Source organism: Zeus faber (assembly GCF_960531495.2).
Source record: "Zeus faber genome assembly, chromosome: 14".
Classification (NCBI taxonomy): domain Eukaryota; kingdom Metazoa; phylum Chordata; class Actinopteri; order Zeiformes; family Zeidae; genus Zeus; species Zeus faber.
This window is the reverse complement of record NC_137200.1, coordinates 27,650,087-27,674,086: the sequence shown is the minus strand read 5'-3', so window position 1 is coordinate 27,674,086 and position 24,000 is coordinate 27,650,087. Positions and strand designations below refer to the sequence as shown.

Sequence of the window (24,000 nt, the reverse complement as noted above, 5' to 3'; positions counted from 1 at the left end):
CGGCAACGAAAGTTGCAAATATTCTGATTAATATTCAGTTCTATTCTTTCTTTTATCCTTTTAATATATATATTTTATAAGATGAGTCTGAAAATGGAACTGTTCTCTTCACAAACCTTTTTTTTTATCACAAAACCTTCAAACTCTGTAAAATGAAAACATTGATTTAATAAAACCCACGTCATATGTTTTATAAGTATATATACTAAAAAGGGAGTTCATGTAAAGCTAGTACTGAGTCACTGGTTTGAGTTAAAATCCCCCAAATTTTGCAAAACTAAATGTGTGGAGCCAAAAAACATGAATATTTTGTTAAGATAACTCATTCATGAGCGGATGCCACTTAAAGGATGAGAGTCATATTTGACCGTGTGGAGACTCCTGGAAAATCACCAGAATTCTGACTCAGCTGGTTTCCACACGAGGTTGGGAACCCGTTCCAACTGGAGGCCCTGACGTCACGCGCCTGCTGTGAGGCAGAGCGACGCAGGGGATTGTGGGTAATATGCCCTGAGGTGCATTTCGATGGTGGAGTTCTCCGCTAATGGGAGTGATTTGGATGGGAGTGGACGGACTGGTCTGTCTGCACCGGTGCGGCCTGTGAACCAGTCAGCAGATCTGATGTCCTCCAGTGGCTCCAGTGTCCGCCGTGGAGCCCGTTGAATGTACCCAGAATGCACCGGGGTCGCGATGGGAATCAAGTAGGGGTGACAGAAAATATGAACTTTTATTCTGTTAATTATTGTGAATGTCTCTCCGAATCGGTTTGAGGAACTTCCATATAGTTCCTTCTAGAACACCTTGAGTCATCAATAAGTCACCCATCTGAATCCCCTTCCAGATTCCTGTCGGATGAAATCACCGTGCACTTCCTACGAGCACTTCCTGCGTTACAGAGTAACCGCTCCGCCGCTCGCTCAACGCGCCGACGACACTCTTCCGCTCCTCGGCAGCGCTGTTGCTCGGGATTTGGTTGCCGTGGCGACCCGATCGCAGGGTGTTTTGCATGGTATGCGGGAAAAGCCCGTTCTTCCTGTTTGCTTTGCGAGGTGGAGGATAAAAGGGGATTTGATGACGAATGAGGGAGAAGGAGGCGTTTGGTGGGAGCTCTGTTGTTATTTGCGGCGCTGGCGAACAGTGTTTCCGTCTGTTTGTCTCGAGAGACGTTCGTTCGTTACAGCGTGGGAGCGCGTGGACGAGGCGTGTGCACGAGGCGTGTGCACGAGGATGTGCTCAGGATGAACTGTTCACAACAGAGCTGGGAAATGAACAGAAAGTGAGATTTTGTCAAGATACTGACGCAAACAATGGATTTCCTCCTCAGAGGTAGAGGTAGAGCAGAGGGATGGATTGGTGGAGTGTCGCTGTAAAAGAGGCGTAAAGCAGATTTCTGGTTCATGATTCAATGGAATCTTGAAGTTGAAATGTCGTGAAGTTTTATGAAAACCTTGTCTGTCTAACCATTGGCATTGGCTGACACCAATGGTTACGGTGGCGTGGTGCTTTGCACTGCTGCCTCACAGCAAGAAGGCCCTGGGTTCGATCCCCACCTGGGGCGCTGTTGGCACTGTGCTCCAGTGGGTTATCTCCCGATGAGGGTCCTTTCTGTGTGGAGTTTGCATGTTCTCCCCGTACTCACATGGGGTTTTGTCGCCGTACACTGCCCACTGCTCCTGGCTGTCCCCCGGAGGAAGGACAAGCCAGGATGGGTCAATGCAGACAATGAGTTTCACCGGCCACCGTTTGTCGCTGTCACAAATAAAGATTCTTCTTTAAATTCATATTCTATAATATTTTTGTATCCATATAGCATATGTGTATTGTAGACTGAAATCCAAACTCTTGAGAACTGTTCAGGAGACGGTCTCGGAACTGGGAGATGGTTTCTGATCTAGGAGACGTTATAGGAGCTAGGAGATGGTTTCTGAGCTACAGGTGCTCGGATACAGTCTAGCAGAAACTGGGAGATATTCTAGGGGCCAGGAAATGGTCTAGGAGCAAGGGAACAGGTGCCAGGATACAGCCTCCGAGGATACGTTCATACATCCTTCCTCTGTGGGCCAGGGCAGCGCTGAGTCACTTGGACCTCCATCGTCCTGGTTCCAGCTCCTACATCATGTTGCTCACGGCCCCTGGAAGCCACAACAAGCGTCTTATCTCTCGTCCTCAAGCCATAAAACCTCTGTCACGTCTCAAAGGTTTTGTTTTGCTCCACCCATGATGACCCCAATGTGAAGGTTGCTCCGGCGCTTCACTTCCTGCAGGGAGGCCCCGCCGCTATCGCAGGGTTTTATGGAGCAACGGCACCGCGCCGTCTTTATCGACATGTCACAGAGCTGTAAAAGAGGGACCTGGATGCCAGGAGCCGCCACTACCCAACTTTCTGGGCTGGAGGCTGCAAGGAGGTCGGACGAAACGCTTGAGTCGAACGTCACGAGGGAGTTTTTACGAGCTGCAGAGGAATGTTTACCTAGAGAGATGGAAGGAAGGAAGAAGGAAAGATCAGGTTCATAGATAAGATTCTGTTAAAGTCAACCAATGAAGAAAATCAATGTTGACGTGGCCGGAAGCGCCGCACAGCGCCTCCTGGAGTCCTGAGAAGGAAGCATCGCTCGGCGCCTCCTGGAGTCCTGATAAGGGAATCTGTTATCACCGGTGGAGATCCAGAGCCGTTGTGCAGATTGTCCAATCATTAACCTCCGGCCGTTTGGTTCAGTCCTCTGGATTCCGATCCTCGTCTTCCTCTTTCTGGGAGACGGAGGAGCTGATAAACCCAGGACGGCGCTTGGAAGCGTTTGGCTTCAGCCGCGCCTGAACAGCGCCCCCTGCAGCACGAAGACTCTTTAAGGTCTTCCCCTTGAAGCTGTTGAGGATTGAGGATTCGGAGTGGAAGGCGAGCGGCCTCGTTTCCTCAGCCAATCAGCGAGAGAAGAGGACGGGGTTAAAAAGATGGATAGTCTGATTCCATTCAATTGTTTGTTTCGTTTTGTAAATTGTAAATTTGATGCTTTGTTTGGACGTCCTGCTGCCGTAATTCACAAACATTAAACACCACGAGAGTCACAAATTAATGAAAATATTACATCAGTTTATTTAGCCAAGTTACATTTTCATATACAAGGAATTTGTCATGGTGAGGATTGGTGTATTTTTCTACATATAATTAGCATTAAAAATAAAATACAATAACATAGAAAATGTTATTTAATCAAATAAAATAAGATTAAAAAATATCCGAATATACATTTTAGCAGACGCTTTTATCCAAAGCGACTTACAATTATTCAAACACTAACGGACGCAGCCATCAGGAGCTAAGTATCTTGCTCATGGACTACAGCATGCTAGCAGCAGGAGCCTGGGATTGAACCAGCAACCCCTCAATTACTAGAGGACCAGCTCTTCCTCCTGAGCTACCATGCCCTAATAGCAACAACTACAGAACAGAAATAGCCAAATATACAAGAAAATACTAAATTATTACTACGGCCTACAGTGTTTGACCAGATCAGGCTGGTGGAGTTGTGGCCAAGGGCCCCGGGCAACAAGGGATCCCAGGGGCCATTTGTGGCCCGACACAAGGTTGTTTGTGGCCTGACACAGAGCCATTTGTGGCCTGACACAGGGGCCGTTTGTGGCCCCTGACGGGCGGCATCATGGAGCTCTCCGCGGGACTGAAAGACAAGCTGGCAGAGAAATATTTCTTTATACGGACGCTGCTCGGGTTTCCATTCTTTTTCCGTTGCATTAATACCAGTAGGGGGAAGCACATGTTCCCTCAGTGGAGAGAAAATGCAGAAAATTCATATCAAATTGCATTTTTATGAATTAATACAATTAAAAAGAGGGTTTAACGAGGCTTCATGAGATAAAATTCAGATAGAAAAATCTCAAAATTTAACCAGATGCTGGGGTCATGAGACTTCGGCAAGAGCAAGAGCAGTGTGCACACACACACACACACACACACACACACACACACACACACACACACAGACACACACACACACACACACACACACACACACACACACACACACACACACACACACACACACACACACACACACACACACACACACACACACACACACACACACACACACACACACACACAGCAGGTCAGGGTTAGGGGTTCTATATTACCTAGAGCAAGGCACTAGCACTGCAGGGTTGTTGGTTCTAAGCCTTCCCCATCACTCTGTCAGGTCGGGGCCGGTTCGACAGGTTGAGTGACGGGCAGCAAAGCATTCTGGGAAATGTTGCTTTCATGGAACGCTTTTCACACAAAATATACACAAATAGTCGCCATTCAAAAGAATACAAATGCACATGCAAACGACCAGGAGCACCATGAGTCTGACGTGAAACCAGAGGAATGTTCACTCTGCTGAATGTTTAATATATTAGACAACAATACACAACGTTTTCTGACTGAAGGTGTCTCTATTTGGAGGAGCGGTTTGTTTCTTCCTCTTCCTCTCGCTACCTCTCCCTCGCCCCTCTCTCTTTCTCTGTTTGGTTTTCACTTCATCTCTGTGTTTTCTTTATTATGTCACTTATTATATTCACTCTATTTGAGTCAAAATTTGTATTTGTACTTAAGGAGTAGTATAATATACAGTATTATATTATATCGTATTATATTGCAATCCTGTAATTCCACTCATAGGTAATATAACCTCTAACCTGCCGTGCTAGTGCCTTGCTTGGGATTCAAACCTTCCACTTCTAACTGGTTTTGTCCTTGTCTCATCCTGGTCCTGGTCCTGGTCCTGGTCCTGGTCCTGTCCTGGTCTAGATTGGTCTGGACATGGAGAAGTACCTGCCCCCCCCCGCCCCTCCGGTGGACAGGAAGTACCGCAGGGAGAGTGCCTCGGTGGTGGACGAATACTTCTCGGAGGAGAAGCCAGCGGCGCCGTACAGCCTCAACATCAACCTGATCCTGCCCAGCAGTGGCCCCTACCTGCGCACCGGCCTGTACCGGCCTGGGGTGCGGGCCCCCCCCGCCACGCCCCACATCAAGACGGAGCCAGGGACGGAGCCTCCGTCCTGCTCCGCCCCCCAGGCCCTGCCGGACTTCACCTCGGTCTTCAGCGTGTCCCCCTTCCTGAAGCAGGAGCTGGCGTCCCCACTGGACTCGGGGCTGCAGATCGGCCCCGCGGCCCCTCAGCCCCAGGTCTACCACCTGCCCATGGGTGGCGGAGCCGACCTCACCATGACGCTTTGCCACGCCGGACCGTCCGGGTCCAGGACCATGCTGAACCTCGGCAACGCCGTCATGACGACGGGCGGCGGCGACCCGGCGACAGAGCACCGCTCCCTCCCGTACTACCAGCCTCCCCCCGCCCCCCTGCTGCAGCCCCACAGCCTCCCCCCCTCGCCCCCCAACTCCCAGCCCGGGAGCCCCGACGGGCCGTGCGAGCCACACCCCCACGCCGCCCCGCTGCCCTACCAGCGCGCTGGGGGCGGGCATAAGGCCATGTCCCATCATGCCTTGCTCATGACCCACGGGCAGGGCGTCCTCACCGGGCCCCGCTACAACCGGCGCAACAACCCCGAACTGGAGAAGAGGAGGATCCACTTCTGTGACTTCCAAGGTGGGAACATCATATAATAATATAATCTGTAGTATAAAATAATATTCTATACTGTATAATATAATCTAGTTTTAATGATCAGGGTTTTGTTTTTTTTACGCAACATAATAGTTTTATAACCAGTGTGCCTATTTTAAGAGCTTCCACTGAAAGAAACTGTCCCAGCAACGTAGCACTGACGCACCGTCGGCGAAACGAAAGACGACAGGATGTCGTCCGTTCCCTGCGGCATCAAGCCACACCGACGTCGGCCACATTAACCCACAGGGTGAGCGTGGCGACAACAGAAGCTTGAGCTCTGTTCAACTCATGCAAACGGGATATGGACGCGCTGCAGCCACAAACCCAACGGAACCGCCCGTCCGACCTGCACTCCAGAATAGCGAGGATGAATATACAGACGTCTCTTATCGCTCCGCAGTGCAACGGAACACATTTCTGATCATGTTTGAGGCGGGAAATGGGCCGTAACGAGCTGGGCTGAATATCGGTTCATTTCTTATCGATTAAGCGGCGAGTTTTAAAATTGGAAAGTTCAGGGGGTTCAGCCCGTCCAGCCAAAACAGCTGATGTCCATCCCTGACCTTTCCCGTCCTTCTGTTCGCAGGCTGCACTAAAGTTTACACCAAGAGTTCTCACCTGAAAGCCCACCAGAGGACGCACACAGGTAGGAAAACTTCCTTCATAAAGGCGGTCACAAAGGGCTCCCAGGGGTCCTTCCAGAGCTCCGGGGTCCTTGGGACTGGGCTCTTTCTAGACCCGCGGGGTGCTTGAGGCACCGGGGCCCCGGAGGTGAACTGAAGGAATGAAGAGCCGTATTCCACTCCTTGGAATGCTGCACAGAGCCGCCCGGCAACAACAAACATTAAAATCCATTCATAGAAAAAAAAAAAAGAGAAGAGGAATGAGAAGAACATGTCCAAACATGAGAGAGAGAGAGGTGAATCTAATGACTCAACTTTGTCCGCACGTACGTGGGTATTTATTTATTTATTTATTTTGATTTCCCCTCGGTTTTCAAAAAGATTCCTGTCCACACCAGCGTTATTTCTGAGAATACCTCCGTCCCCAAGCGAACGCAAAACGGATGAAAGCGCTGACAGGAGCGAGGGGCGGGGCGTGGGCGATTAAAAACCTTGCGTCAAACACCACCCAGGAGCCCAGGGGCGTGTGCGTCGACGGGCTCCTTCTCGAGCACTGAGTGTCAGCAGCCCGGCACGGCGAGCTTCGAACCGCAGACGGAGAGGTGGAGTCATAACTGTTGGGCGCGGTGTATTTATACACGTCCGCACGGCGATGTCATGATGAAGTGACGCTACTGGTAGACATGGAATTAAACTACGGTGACAAGCTCCGCGTTATGCACTGTTTTTTTTTTTGTTTGTTTGTTTCATTCAGTCACAATAAATACATCTGCTATTAAAGCAGGGACACAGCGGATCGCGAGGAAGAGGCCGCGGCGCCGCCAAAACCGTTTTTTATTTTTCGAAAGCATATTTAGGGGAAAATGACCTGCCTTGAGCCTGACAGTAGCGCTCACACGGAAACGCACCTGTTGTCCGCCGTTGTCTGTAGGCCTCAGGCGCGTGCTCAAGGTGTGAAACGGCGATGGCGCACGTTTGAATCGGGGCCGTGGCGTCATGGTCTGCCGAGGCCCCCGTCTCGCCGGTCCACGCGAGTGCGCAGAAAACAGTTTTTGAAAAATCTCCACCCTGGAGAGGGTTTTTCAAAAGCGACATTTTCGGTGACCCCATTGCCATTTGGCGTGGAAGGGAGGCCAAAACGCAGAGAAAATACTACATTTAAAAAAAATACCCATATACATGTGCACGGGAGTGTTAGGGCTCAACTGCTCCGGTGAAATGATGAAAATGAGGGAGAGAATGAATGAGTGTATGAATGAATGTGGCTTTATCCTTTTCACGACGCCTCAATACAGGAAATAATAACAAAATGATGGTCATAAAAATAAAACTAGTTCAGAAAAGTCAAATTATCTTTTCAGAAATGGAGATGAAAAAAGGGTCCAGTGTTCAGGGTCCAGGGCTTCAGGCTTCAGGGTCCAGGGTGCTTTGGGCTTGGAGTGTTCTTGCAGCTGCTCAGAAGAAACATGATATGTCTCTGATTCATACTCAGCATCAACACTGCCACGCACACACACACACACACACACACACACACACACACACACACACACACACACACACACACACACACACACACACACGCAGAGCGGGTGGAGCTTCGGGGTGGAGCGAGTTCGACCTCTTTTCCTTTGTCAATATTTCCTTTGGATAGTTCTCTTTTGTGCCGAGGCTCCATGAAAGCAACATTTCCCAGAATGCTTTGCTGGCCGTCACTCAACCTGTTGAACCGGCCCCGACATGACAGAGCGATGGGGAAGGCTTAGAACCAACAACCCTGCAGTGCTAGTGCCTTGCTCTAGGGAATATAGAACCTCCAACCCTGCAACTTCTGGTAATTGACCCGCTGAGATATTGAAACCCCGACACACACACGTGTGTGTGTGTGTGTGTGTGTGTGTGTGTGTGTGTGTGTGTGTGTGTGTGTGTGTGTGTGTGTGTGTGTGTGTGTGTGTGTGTGTGTGTGTGTGTGTGTGTGTGTGTGTGTGTGTGTGTGTGTGCCAGGAGCTCTTCCCTCTTAACAAATACTGATAAGGTTTGAGTGTTTCTTTCTGACGGCGACACAGAATCATTTATTCTGATAAATATTAAGAATAAATGAATGTCGGCATAATTCCAATTCTGGATCCAAACTGATCAAATCAGAGCTTTACTTTTTACTTTGTTTTCCGGCGTTGATTAGGTAAAGTGTGTGTTTTACTATGTTTGTTTGATAATTGAGGGTGATAGGGATCATGGGTAATTGTAATGTGTTTGTACAGAAAAACGGATCCGTCCATTATTTATCATTAACAGTTCAGATTCTGATAATGAATAAGTCATTATTATTATTATTATTATTATTATTATTATTATTATTATCAATATTCAATCTGTCGTAGCAAAAACGAGACCCAATGCATCACTCGTATCACCCATCACCATGGTTTTCATTAATGATTACACAACTGAACAAATCTCTTATTGAATACAATAAATAACATTATAAATAATTATAAAATAAATCAGGATTTATTTAGTTATCAGTGTTGTTATTATTATTATTATTATTAATAATAATAATAATTTTAAAACACGTTTAAATGTGTTTTCTAACATGTTTAAAATGTATTTCTAGAGTATTATTATTATTATTATTATTATTATTAATGATAATAATAATAATAATGATTATTATTATTATTATTATTATTATTATTATTATTATTATTATTATTATTATTATTATAAAAACACTGATAACAAAATAAATCCTGATTTATTTTATAATTATTTATAATGTTATTTATTGTATTCAATAAGAGATGTGTTCAGTTGTGTAATCATTAATGAAAGCCGTGGTGATGGGTGATATGAGGGATGCATTGGGTCTCATTTGTGCTACAACAGATTGAAGATTCTGACAGTTTAACCTCAAACAAACACACACTGTCACACACACACACACACACACACACACACACACTGTTGAACCGCCACAAACATTGTTAAATAGCCATTCCTGTGAGAGGGTAAATAAGGGTGTGTCCAACACACACACACACACACACACACACATACACACATACACACACACACACACACACACACACACACGCACACGCACATGCAGACACACACACGACTTCAGTTGAGCTGTGTTTTTGTCCCCTGCTCTGTTTGGTTCTGATTTTTCTGAACCAAACTGATCAAGTTGAACCGTTCTAATCGGCTGTTAAGTTGTGGACGTTCTTATTTATTTCACTGTTATTTCACTACTTAGCTTTCAGCTGATCTGTGCGTGCTTGAGTGCTTATATAATGACATCAATGAAAGTTTTTATTGTTGTTTTTGTTAATCATACTAAACCCCTCGGCCCCATCCAGGGGAGAAGCCGTACCAGTGCTCCTGGCAGGGCTGCTCGTGGCGCTTTGCCCGTTCAGATGAACTGACCCGTCACTACAGGAAGCACACGGGGGCCAAGCCCTTCTGCTGCGCCTCCTGCAGCCGCTGCTTCTCCCGCTCCGACCACCTGGCGCTGCACCAGCGGAGGCACATGAACTGACGCACGACGTGCATGTGCGAGAACGCGAGCATGAACTGCGGCACGGAGCAAAAAAATAAAAAATAAATAAAAAATAACCCCCCCCCCCCTCCGCGATGCATCCGGAGAGGAACGCAGCGCCACGGCTGGACGCGGCCTGTTTTTTTTTTTTCTTAAACACAGTTATAACATGTTAAAGCGTGATTGAACACGCTTCAAGTCGAAAACAAGTTTTACATTTGCTTTTTGGGGATATTTTTTCAACACGTTAAAAACGTGTTTCAAACCTTTTGAACACTCCACAAAAACATTTAAAACATGTCAGAAAAGACATTTAAACGTGTTTCAAACATTATTAATGTTTTTTTAAACACATTTAATGTGTTTTTAAACATGTTCCAAATGTTGGAAACATGTTTTAATGCTTTTAAACATTTTGACGTGTAAAAATCATCAGTTTTCATCAGTTCTCTTGTGTAAATATTTGTCATTTGTTTGATAAAATGAATGTATTGAGATTTCTACTCGACTTGATGTTTTTTGTTTTGTTATCTGAATGTTTCTTATTTGATCAGAATGAATCGATCCATCGATCTGCCCGAAGCTGTCGAGCAGCTCGCCAGTGTTTGTTTCCAGGACAAAGCCGTCGCCGCGGCAACCGCACCCCCATGACGACACAGTTCTGTTCCTTTCTTCCTTCTGTTTGTTCTGCGTGAAGGAGGTGAAGAGAGGAGTGTCTCCACCTAATGTGGATTTACTGCTCTGGAATCTGCTCACAATAAATACATTTATGATATAATAACTATATCATAATTATTGTAATTATAATGTTTTATGGACTTTGACAGTCTTTGATAGATGACCGCACCTCCCTTCTTACTGTGGCGAGAAATTAACTTTTACGGTATCAGGTGGTGAATTCAAGACTTTGTTGTTGAAGAAATAGAAACACTTTAAAACACTTCACTGACAAGGTTTTTTCAATTAAAACACAACACTTCATTGATAATGCTTTTTAAATAAAATTGTATTATTAAAAACACTGTTTTTACCAAGTGTTTATTAATAATGTTTTATTAACGAAACACTTTCGCATAAAGATTTTCACAAAAATATCTTCTTAATGTTATAAAAAATGTTTTCAGGTCTGTTTGTTAGATAGTAAAACACATTTTACTTTCTTTATGTTTTTTTTGTTTTATATTTCATGCAGCATGTCTTCCATCTTTATGAAATGTACTTAACAAAATAATTATTATTAATTATTGATGATATTTGCCCTTCGCTGACTCTGGGGGTTTGACCCCAAACTCCAGGGCTGTGAAGGGGGTTTCACTGCTAACCTGGCGCCCACACGTCGCCAGATAAACTCTGTAATACTCTGAAATACTCTGTACATAACTGTAGTTCTGTAAGAAATGTATAAGTACACGATGAACAAAAAGGGAATTTAGATAGATGATTTATTAATATTTTGATACTTGATGATTTTTATCACAATCTGTTGATGTTCAAATTAAAAGGAACATGTTTCTCTCTTTCTGTGTGTGTGTGTGTGTGTATGTGTATGTGTATGTATATGTGTGTGTGTGTGTGTGTGTGTGTGTGTGTGTGTGTGTGTGTGTGCGTGCGTGCGTGCGTGCGTGCGTGCGTGCGTGCGTGCGTGCGTGCGTGCGTGCGTGCGTGCGTGTGTGTGTGTGTGTGTGTGTATGTGTGTGTGTGTGTGTTTTATCTGGTGTTTAAAAAAATTCAACATTTATAAGTAGTACCTACTACAAGTAATAACTATTCTAAGTAATGCTTATTCTAAGTAATACATACTCCAAGTAATACTTTGTCGAGTTCATCTTCGGTACATTCAGACAACCTGTAGCTGCTTCACCAGGTGCTCTTGACTATTTGGAGGTTTTGTGTTTTTGAACCCTGGAAGAAAAGTGAGCACTCAGTATCAGTATTATTAGTAATATAGTACAGTATAGTAATATTAATGGGAGATATTATGAAGAGATTTTTCTATAACAATGTTTAATAATAACTATACTGTACTATGTATCCTCAGACTGAACTCTACAAAATACTCTGAATATTCTGACTCTGCCGCAGGGAATATTCATTTATATCATATGAGATTTATTTATGATAATAATAATGATGATGATATATTTATTATACAGTTATTTGATATTATATTTATTAATCATGCAAATAGACTCTTCCCTTTATCTATAGACTTAAAGACGGTCTCATTCCTTTGTACTCTTTATTTTGTGTTTACTCTTATATTTATTCAAATGTATTTTCATTCATTTGTGTCATTTGTCTGTCTCCTTGACTTTAAGTTGAGGGGCTGAGTTATTTACTCGTTATCTATTGAATTGTTTCAAAATGAGAGAAATTCTAGACGGGACAGAGTATTACTGCCCCAGTGTTTCCACGGTGAGTGGACGACCTTCAAGTGCAATAAACTCCTTATTTTTTACCATTTTACTAAATACTAAAATGCAACGTAAAATGATTAGTGATAGCACAAAATGATAAGTCAAATTAATACTGATAATGTTAGTGGTACTCAGTATACAGTAATATTCAGTGATATTTCCTTGTGTACTTTAAGCATAATTACTGCGCGAACGGTTCCCTCAGTGTACTCAGACCACGCCCTGCCACCTCACAGCAGAGGAATGCAGCTGCTGCTCAGCAGAAATATTTCATTAATACTTCTATAATACATTAATAATACGTCACTAATACTTCTCTAATACTTCACTAATACTTCTATAATACTTCAATAATACTTCAATAATACTTCACTAATACGTCAATAATACGTCACTTGTACTTCTATAATACTTCACTAATACTTCATTAATACGTCACTTGTACTTCAATAATACGTCACTAATACTTCACTAATACATCTATAATGCTTCACTAATACTTATATAATAATACATCTATAATACTTCAATAATACTTCAGTAATACTTCAATAATACTTCACTAAAACTTCTTTAATACTTCAATAATACTTCAATACTACATCTATAATACTTCAATAATACTGTTAAAAAGAAATAAAAAAATAATATTAAAATCTATCTCCAAATTAAGTCGAAAGAAAACCATGAACAAAACCCTGTCTGACTGTTTTTTCATTTAGTGTGTCTGTGTACTGGATAGTGCATTGTGTATACTGTCAACTGTGTACTGGATAGTACACTGTGGTTACTGGATCGTGCATAGTGCGATGTCAACTGTGTACTGGATAGTACATGTGTGTACTGGATAGTACACTGTGTACTGTCAACTGTGTACTGGATAGTACACTGTGTGTACTGGATAGTAAACTGTGTGTACTGGATAGTACACGGTGTACTCTCAACTGTGTACTGGATAGTACACCGTGTACTGGGTAGTACACCGTGTACTGTCAACTGTCAACTGTGCACTGGATAGTACACTGTGTGTACTGGATAGTACACGTCGAACTGTCCACTGTGTACTGGATAGTACACTGTGTGTACCGTAAACTGTGTCCTGGATAGTACACTGTGTGTACTGGATAGTACACGGTGTACTGTCAACTGTGTACTAGATAGTACACTGTCTTTACTTGATAGTACACAGTGTACTGTTATTTGTGTACTGGATAGTACACGGTGTACTGTTAATTGTGTACTGGATAGTACATCATGTACTGTTAACTGTGTACTGGATAGTACACTGTGTGTACTGGATAGAAGATGGTGTACTGTTATTTGTACTGGATAGTACACTGTGTGTACTGGATAGAAGACGGTGTACTGTTATTTGTACTGGATAGTACACTGTGTGTACTGGATAGAAGACGGTGTACTGTTAACTGTGTACTGGATAGTACACTGTGTGTACTGGATAGAAGACGGTGTACTGTTATTTGTACTGGATAGAAGACGGTGTACTGTTAACTGTGTACTGGATAGTACACTGTGTGTACTGGATAGAAGACGGTGTACTGTTATTTGTACTGGATAGAAGACGGTGTACTGTTATTTGTACTGGATAGAAGACGGTGTACTGTTATTTGTACTGGATAGAAGACGGTGTACTGTTATTTGTACTGGATAGAAGACTGTGTACTGTTATTTGTACTGGATAGAAGACGGTGTACTGTTAACTGTGTACTGGATAGTAGTGTACTGGATAGAAGACGGTGTACTGTTAACTGTGTACTGGATAGTACACTGTGTGTACTGGATAGAAGACGGTGTACTGTTATTTGTACTGGTTGTACACTGGCAGGACGTGACATGTGTTGAAATGTTAAATAATAACATGCACCACGGGGCAAAAAGTCTCAGCTTGTATCTAAAACAAACGAATAATGATTAAAAAAAAACAAGACGAATAAAAACAATAATAAACAAAACTGAGATACATTCAGAACAGATTCTACAAAAGGATTATATATACATATATATATATATATATACATATATATATATATATATATATATATGTATATGTATATATATACTATGTTCATAAAATATATACATATCAAATAAAAATAACAAAATGAAATAAAAGTACAATAAATACATTATTATATGCTATATTATATACTTTATTTCACATGTGCAACATAACAATAGTAATAAAGTAATATTGTTATTTACGATTATATAAGATGTTAAATATATGATAAAATAAGATAAAATAAATATATATCTCAAAGGAAACGTTGAAGGTGAGTGTGTGTAATACACCCTCCGTCTGCAAGGGGGCGCAATGCAGTAAATCCGGGGTGAACGCTGGTGACGTCACAGTTTCTGATTGGGTGAGCGTTGCCGCGGCGTGTCACATGACCCGGAAATGTCAGCCTGAACCCCGGCGTCAGCAGGCAGCCGAGAGAGGTGAACGGACAATACATGATAAATACATGTTGTAAATGTGTGGTTTTGTGTAAAATTTAAATTTTTGTAAAATGTCATGTTATATGAGACGATTTTTTTTTGAAATATAAAATATGATTTTATAAGGAGGGGTTTTTTTTTTCTTTAGCAACGACGGTTACTGCTGTTAGCATCCATGCTAACATTGTCTCCTCAGACTGAACTAGGTCCTGTGAGCGTGTTGACTCCCCGCAGGAAACCTCTGATCATCTGTTCATTTATAATGATCATTTGATCATTTGCACAATCATTTTGCAATATTTTGTATAATAGTAATAATACTGTAATAACATTGTAATAACTTGTAACTACTCATTCATTGTTTTGCTTTCCTTGGATTACTGTGTACATATTTAGTGTATATCCATATTTATATTCCATATCCACAGCCAGAATAGCACCATTCTGCCACTCAGTCCGCGATACAGTCTTCTAATTTCGTTCATCCTGAGCATGGAAGGGTTAGCATTTTGCACATTCTGTGTATTTTTGTGTATTTGTTGCTGTCTTTTTTATTATCTGCCATTGTTTTGGCTATTTAGTATTTTTGGGGTCTATTTTATATATGGCTGTTTTAAATGCTATTTTTAGGGGGATATTTGTAAATATGGCTTTTTTTATTCGGGTATTTTTCTTTTTTTTCCCCCAACTGTTCAGCACAAAACACAAAGTCGGTTCATTAGTTCTTTGGTTTCTGTGTTTTCACCTTTTAGTCCAAACCAGACGGAAGGCGATGGACACGAATGAGCAACAGAGCAGGAGGTAAGATGCAGGAGTGATGGGAGGATATAGTTGCATGAACTGATGCTGGATCTCGATGTCCTTATTTTAATAACCTTATTTATATTGCCAACAGTGGAATCAGTACCTATATATATATATATATATATATATATATATATATATATATATATATATAAAATATTTACGCATGGTTGACCGCGTCTCGTGGTTCTGCCAGCAGGGGGCTCCAGCAGCACGAGGGAGATGAGGTGGATGAAGACTTCTACGACTGTCAGGAAGTTCCGGCTGCTCCTCCAGGCTGCCTGGGTGAAGGGGAGCGCCAGCCACAGGAAGGGGTGGAATCTACACGGGAAATGGTGGGATCTCCACAGGAAGGAGAGAAGGCTGCAGAGGAAGTAGAGGAGACAGAAGAGGAAAAGCATCTGACACAGACAGACAGGAAGCTGCAGCAGGACATTGATGCCGGACTTCCTGTAACCCCAGCAGGGGGCAGCACTGAGGAGCTCCCTGTAAGAGAGGAGGAGGAGCAGCAGTGGGAGGAGCAGGAGGAGGAGGATGGAGGTTTAGACTCAGACCAGGAGCTGAAGGAGGAGCTGAAGGAGGAGTTTGATGAAGAGTATCTGATGGAGATGGAGAAGGACCTGAGCGAGGAGGAGAAGGCGGTGAGGGAGGAGGTGGAGCCTCTGCGTCTCTGAGCCAATCAGCTTCCTGTCCTCGTCATGTGACCTTCAGTGTCTGTGAGCATGACCTTGTGGGGTCAGAGGTCGCTCCAGTGGGTTGATAGATCAGGAGACGTGCCTGAATGCCTTGGGCTCCAGTGTCACATGTGTAGAGTGGCTCCTGATTGGCTCAGAAACAGGAAGAGCCTCAAAACAATGGGACAGTCTGATTGGCTGAGAGCAGCTCCTAGCATGCAGCACTTTGTGTATTACTGTGTATGTGTGTCTCTCTGTTAATGTGTGTGTGTGTGTGTGTGTGTGTGTGTGTGTGTGTGTGTGTGTGTGTGTGTGTGTGTGTGTGTGTGTGTGTGTGTGTGTGTGTGTGTGTGTGTGTGTGTGTGTGTGTGTTTTAGAGTCGTAAGCAGCAGAGTTTGGAACTGAAGGAACAAGGAAACACTCACTTCAAATCTGGAGGTGAGACAATGTTGTCTGTCTGTCTGTCTGTCTCTCGGTAACTCTGTAACACAGACCACCCTAACCCTACAGACTAGTAGCACTGTAGTACAGTAGTGGTACTGTAGTAACAGTAGACCAGTTACATTGTGTATTTCTTCAGACCACAGCAGAGCAGCTCCACTCTGAAGCTCTGGCTGAGCAGTACTGTAGTACAGTAGTAGTAGTGTTAGTAGTAGTAGTAGTATTAGCGTAGTAGTACTGTAGTAACATTGTGTACTTCCTCAGACCACAGCTCAGCGAAGCAGCTCTACTCTGAAGCTCTGGCTGAGCACTACTATAGTACAGTAGTAGTAGTAGTGTTAGTAGTAGTAGTATTAGCGTAGTAGTACTGTAGTAACATTGTGTACTTCCTCAGACCACAGCTCAGCGGAGCAGCTCTACTCTGAAGCTCTGGCTCAGTGTCCGCTCTGCTTCAGCAGCACCAGAGCGGTGCTGTTCTCCAACAGAGCGGCTGCAAGACTGCACCTGGTATGAAAACAGCCGAAACTTTACTGAAACTTGGCTTAAAATATATTGAAACCTGTGGGAAACTTTAAAAATACTGAAACTTTATCTTACTGAAATGTTACAAAACTTTTTTTAAAATACCGAAACTATACATTTCTGAAGTGTTACAAAACTTAAATTAAAAAATTCTAAAACTTTACCTTTCTGAAATGTTACCGAAAATTTACTTAAAAATACTGAAACTTTACCTTACTGAAATGTGACTGAAACTTTACGTAAAAATACTAAACCTTGACCTGACTAAAATGTTACAAAACTCTACTCAAAAGTACTGAAACTTTACCTTACTGAAATGTTACTGAAGCATTACTGTAACTTTACTGAAAGTTACTGACTTAAACCTGACTGAAAGTTAACTGTCAAAATACTGAAACCTCACCCCACCATGATTGAGTGAATAAAAATGGCCGCCTGGTCATGTAGAATGTGAGGCCTGATGACTTCCTCATTTGATGACATCACATCATTTTATGACATGGTCATGTGGCGACATCGTGTGCTTCTTCTTCAGGAACGCAACGACCAGGCGATCGCAGACTGCTCCAAAGGTCAGTGTGTAATGATCCTGTTTTTCGATCAATTATTGATCCTCTATCCGTGCTGTATTGATCCCGTATCAATCCTGGATTCATGCTGTGTTGATGCTGTTATGGATCCTGTATCGATCGTTTGTCGATTCTGCATCGATCCAGAATTGATGCTGTATCAGGGCTCAACACAAACTTTTAAAAGTCGTTGCCAGGCTGGCAACCAAGTGACCAGGGTTCCATGAACGGGTTCCATGAACGCATTGCTTCCGGCATGCATTACAGTTTTCCGAGCCTGTGACGGCCTCATCGCTTTGAAACGCTTTCAACCGCGGACTAGAGTCGTGTCCACGTCCAACGTGATCTCACAGGAGGAGTCTTCTAGTTGGGCGCACGCTTTGCGGTTTGCTGTCCATATTTTTTATGTTAAAAGGGGTTGCCAAAGGGGGCAACCAGAAGCCACGAAATTGATGCCAAGTGACTCAGTGGGGTTGCCAAGGACTAGAGCGCAATCGTTACTATTGATTCCCTGTGTGTTGATCATGAATGTGTGTCCTGTATTGATCAGCGATCCAGCTGAATCCGGAGTACCTGCGGGCCCTCGTGCGCAGGGCGGAGCTCTATGAGAGGACGGAGAAGATGGAGGAGGCTCTGGAGGACTGGAAGAAGGTTCTGGAGAGGGAGCCAGGCCACGGGGCGGCCCGGGAGGCCTGCATGGTACCAGTACACACAGTACACACAGTGCTAGTACACACGGTACACGCAGTACACACAGTACACACAGTGCTAGTACACACGGTACAGGCAGTACACACAATACACACAGTGCTAGTACACACAGTACACACAGTGCTAGTACCCACAGTACACACAATACACACAGTGCTAGTACACACAGTACTCACAGTGCTAGTACACACAATACATTCTTCTAGTACACATATTACACACAGTACACACCAAAATCTAGCAAACTCTGCCTCCAGTGGAGGAATGCACAGTTTCTATAGAAACCGCACATTGAGCCCTATGACTAATATGTGTTTTTTGGTAGTACTGTGAAGTATTCATGTTAAAGTTTTAGATTAAACATAAGAGTTTGACAACGCGCGTCTTAACAGAGTTTATCAAGCAGCTGATGAATACAAACTGCTCAACTACAAACACGACCGCTCCTAACATGTGCACGTTGAACGCAGAGGACGCTGTGCTCATGTGCTCCTGCAGGGGTGACACACCCCTCCCCCTGCCTGTCTGTCTGTTTGAATACCTGTCTCCCTCTCCTCAGAGGTTGCCTCTGCAGATCCACGAGAGAAATGAACGACTGAAAGAAGAGATGATGAGTAAGTGAAGTACTACAATACTTACACAGTACTATAGTGCCACTGTATTAACTGTGTACTGCTGTGTGCTTGGTATCCATTTGTGTGTACTCAGTGTGTACTCTGTGTACTCCAGGTAAGCTCAAGGACCTGGGGAACATGATCCTGCGTCCGTTCGGTCTTTCAACCACCAACTTCCAGCTCAATGAGGATGAGAAGGGGGGCTACTCTGTCAACTTTGTACAGAATACACACACAAAAAACACATAACACACACATAACACACACAAAACACACACACAACACACATAACACACACATAACACACACATAACACACAACACACACACAACACACATAACACACATAACACACATAACACAGACAACACATAACATACAACACACATAACACACAACACACACATAACAACACACAACTCTACACACAACACACACAACACACAATACACACACTCTGATACACACAACACACACATAACACACACACTCTGATACACACAACACACACATAACACACACACTCTGATACACAACACACACACTCTGATACATATACAACACACACATAACACACAACACGCACATAACATACACATATAACACACATACTCTGATACACACATAACATACACATAAACACACAACACACACTCTCATACTAAACACACTCTGATAGACACATAACACACACTCTGATATACACAGGAAACACACTCTGATACACACAACACACACTCTGCTACACACACAACACACACTCTGCTACACTCACAACACACTCTGATACACACAACACACACTCTGATATACACACAACACACACTCTGCTACACACACAACACACACTCTGCTACACACAACACACACTCTGATATACACACAACACACACTCTGCTACACACACAACACGCACTGCTCCACACACTGCTGCAGCTGGCTTTACGCTTGACACTGAGTGCGTTTGCAGCTGTGTGTGGGGGCCTGTGGGGCTGCTGTAGCGGTGTCTCGTCGTTTGAAAACTTGCTCTAAAGTGTTTGCAACGAGTAAAACAATCAATAAAGCTTTGGGCTCCTTGATGGTGTTGACCGGCGCTGCCGACGTTAATGGCGACATCATTATTTTATTCACAGAACTCATTTACTTGGTTTTTGGCGCCAGAGTTTGGCGCTGGTCACGGAGCGGCGGCGCTTGTCGCGCTCAGAGATATTAACGACACTTCCTGTTTGTCGTCGCTTTCCCTGCAATACACACTCACTGCTGGACGAGTCACATGACCAGGAAGACTGCTTCTGATTGGCTCTGTGTGTCAGTATTGAAAGGTCATGAAACTCAAGAAATGTTGTGAAATTATGATTTTATTATTAAACTGTTTAGTTTAATAGTGTTCTATTTTATTAATATTAATACATAATATACTAAATATTGTATATATTAACATTAATAAAATATTACAATCATGTGATGAACCTGGATTGTCTTCAGAAGCCCTTGTGGTATTTGTCCATAATGTGTAATTATTGATTGAATTTAATATAAAGACTTTATACTGAATATGTACCTGTCTTATATTTCAATACTCTCATCTGTTTTACAACTTTTTTCTCACTTTCCTTGGTGGAGCTTCCTGAATACACTGCACCTTTTTTTTTTTCAAAAATGTATCGAGAACAGTTGATCAGGCTCCAACACACTGGCCCGTATCTGGTTGCCTGGGGCAACAGGCCAACTCTTATAGTCAGGCTAAGAATATAGGCAATGGATTTAAGTGAAAATATGTATGAAGGTATGTAAATATGTGTGTACGTAAAAACTGCATGTACAGTGCTTTGACAGGATGAGTAATATGCAGTTTGCAGCGTATTGTGAGGAATAAGTTATTACAAAGCTATAAATTGAACCAAGTCACTTCAGGACGTTTTCTCCAGGAAAGGAACCTCATGTTCCCCATCTTATGTCCTCTAGTTTTACGCGGCGTGCGGCCTGTTTATTTTCTCATCTGTTTTCCAATTGATATGCTGCCGATTCATTGATTTATGATTCACAATCAAATAAATTCACCAAAAACAGGAAATCAAGACACTCAGCCCCTCCACTCCACAGGGACACACTGATACAGTGTGTATCGTGATAAATATATATTATAATAGGTATATGGTATCACATGTAAATTATAACAATTATGTTGTAATAAATGTTATAATAAATATATACCGATGAGAAAATGGAAGTGGAGAAAGGACGCCACTGACGGCTCATCATTGAATAAACAAACAGGATCCAGTTTCTATGAAAATCAGATGAATATTCATATCTTTAAGGCAGTATCACGGGGGGTGAGGGGGGTACACCATAGCACATGCAATAGTTAATATTTATTGCATTTTTTCATATTTACATAATTATATGATTTTATTTATATTTTCTCTTCACATATTTGCATCTTTTTGGAAAACGGAACAAAGTTCGAGACACAAAGTAAAAGCGGAAGGATTGCACTACACTACAAAGTACTGTATGTACTACATGTACTGTATTTTAAACTCCTCAGCAGCTTGACCTCGCTGATCCTGCTACTGTTTCCATGGCGAACAATGAAAACACCTCTGCAAAGCATTGTGGGTAACGGCTGAATGCCTCTTCATAAATACACCAAAACTTAAATAATAATAATAATAATAACAACAATAACAATATGCGTCGTATCGGCTTGGCTCCGCCCCCTTCCTCCTGATTGGACGACTTGTTGGAGACCTGGACGTTGTCAACAACCTTTAAGAGTAGCAGCACTGCAGAAGGAGAGAGAGAGAGAGGAGTATTAATCTGTGTTTTGAAAAAAATATATATATATATATATGTATATATAAATATATATATATATAATAAATATATATACATATAATGATCTATCTATCAAACTTCCTGTCCATGTACTGGCTGCTGCGTTCGTCACTGTGATGACGAGACGTCACATAGCCTAACATAGTACTACGTCAGTACTGTTTGAACTGTACTATGTCAGCACCCTTCAAATTGTACCTTGTTAGTACCGTGCAAACTGTGATATATTAGTACTGTTCAAACTATACCGTGTTCATGCTGTTCAAACCGTAGTATTTGATACAGTTCAAACTACTACTTTTATTACTGTTCAAACTGCCCTATATTTCATTTCTCTGTGTGTATGTGCCTACTAGTATATTTTATTTTGTTTTATACATTATAATATATATATATTATATTATATGTGTATTATAGTGAAGCACCTTGTGTCAGAAAGCAGTGGTAGAAATAAAAGTTACTTACATATTTACTAGAAGTGAGTATGTACGATTACTGTGGTACTATGTAGTGGTTCTATGTGAGTACTGTGGTACTATGGAGGTACTTTGCTGTGGTACTATGTAAGTACTGTACTGTGGTACTATGTTACTGTGATACTATGTTAGTACTGTTACAGTGGTTTTACGTCAATACTGTTACTCTGGTACTATGATACTGTGATTGCGTTAGTACTGTGGTACTGTATCAGTGGCGCTGCAAACATGGTCATCGACGTTAGCTGCTATGCTATGGTTTGCCAACAGCCAACAAGTCAAGTCATTGTTTTGTTCATCGTCTGTTGTTTTTTTGCGGGACATCGGCCACATCGCTGCTAAAACAAGAAAAAAAAAAAAAGCACCGTCCAGGTGTGGGTTGTGAAGCCTTTTTTGAATGATCTCTCATCTCAGGTTAATTGAACCTTTGTTGGTGCAGTTCGGCCTAAATCCCGTCGGACACAAATGAATTCAAACGTCATATTTCTGAATCAAAGTGAATGTGTTCAATGAAATATTTCTGAGATGCGCGTCGGAATCTCTGGCTCTGGATCACGTCGACGTCCCGACACAGAATCATACGCCGTACGGCGTTAAGGGGGAACCTGGAGGGGTTTGTTGCCGTGGAGACAGAGTCAGCTCACATCTGTTTGCAGGTAAGAAAATCTGTTTGAGCGTGTGGCCCCACCCCCTTCCGTGGCTCCGCCCCCCGCCCCCTGGTTCCGGATCAGAACAAATGACGACTAAATACGCAGTCTGAAGTTTGACAGTTTATTTAGAGAATTTTGAGCTTTTTTTTTTTTTTTTTTTGCTTTTTTTTTTCGATTTTCATTTTCTCTCTCTTTTTCTGAAACATCAGGAAAAAAAAAAAAAAAAAAAACATGTACACAAGTAAAGTGTCCGACTGGGACTTCCTGTCGTCCTGTGGGACTTCCTGTCGTCCTGTGGGACTTCCTGTCGTCCCGCTAACACAGTATTCTCTGACCTGCAAACAGATGTCCAACAGTCCGAGAAAAAACAAAATGAAAAGGTTCCCGACCCGCTCTGCGTCACCGTCACCTCCGTCTTGTTGCCGCTCAGTGTGCTCTACCAACAACCTGCCTATTATAGTGTTTCTCAAGCAAAGGGTCGGGCGCCCTGACAGGGTCCATCCCCAGATTAGTCGGGATGTCCCGCTTTCAAACCTGCCGTTTCTATGGCAATGCGACAGGACCTGGTGACTGGATGTGGGCGGGGTCAATCAGAGCCCCTCCCTCCTCCCCCCTTAACGAGCTCCGACTCAGATGACGTTTCCACTCGTCGGAAAAAAATTAAAAATAAAATCGAAACATCGTTTTCAGAAAGTGGATAAAAAAATAAAGGAAACAGCTTTAAAATGTACAAACGGAACAGAGCAGCAGAACAGGAAGTTAAAAAAACCTGCTTCCCTAAACTTCCCGTTTGAGGAAGCTCTCTCTTTTGTGATGGGGAGGGGGGGGATAACAGTCGTTTAAAAGGTTCCGTCAGCTCGACCGTTTCCACGTCGGATTGAAGGTTTCGTCTGGAAACGGACGTCGTAGCAGCAACAGTCTAGTTAGCTCAGCTAGCGGGGTTGGCTTCCAGAGGGAAGCCCCTCGGCACAGCGCTACATGGGAACTAGAACCTGCATAGAATCAGAAGAGCCGGAGCTTCCTTCAAACTTGAGGTC

General features: G+C 42.9%; 2 protein-coding genes across 2 annotated transcripts in view; both read left to right on the top strand.

Annotated features, from left to right (window-relative positions):
- The window catches only part of klf5l (Kruppel like factor 5 like), a 15,771-nt gene extending 4,496 nt beyond the window's left edge, over window positions 1-11,275 (top strand). The window contains exons 2-4 of the mRNA XM_080013329.1: window positions 4,802-5,600; window positions 6,208-6,267; window positions 9,610-11,275. Of these exons, the coding sequence (XP_079869455.1) occupies window positions 4,802-5,600; window positions 6,208-6,267; window positions 9,610-9,788 (1,038 nt within the window). The 3' untranslated portion in view covers window positions 9,789-11,275. The remainder of the gene's footprint in view (window positions 1-4,801; window positions 5,601-6,207; window positions 6,268-9,609) is intronic.
- A 3,354-nt stretch (window positions 11,276-14,629) lies between these two features.
- Window positions 14,630-20,539, top strand: ttc1 (tetratricopeptide repeat domain 1). The gene is made up of 9 exons (XM_080014355.1): window positions 14,630-14,662; window positions 15,415-15,463; window positions 15,666-16,107; window positions 16,518-16,578; window positions 16,976-17,088; window positions 17,639-17,675; window positions 18,223-18,371; window positions 18,943-18,997; window positions 19,113-20,539. Exons 2-9 carry the CDS (start codon window positions 15,435-15,437, stop codon window positions 19,244-19,246), a joined length of 1,020 nt encoding a protein of 339 aa, XP_079870481.1. The 5' UTR covers window positions 14,630-14,662; window positions 15,415-15,434; the 3' UTR covers window positions 19,247-20,539.
- The last annotated feature ends 3,461 nt before the right edge of the window (window positions 20,540-24,000 follow it).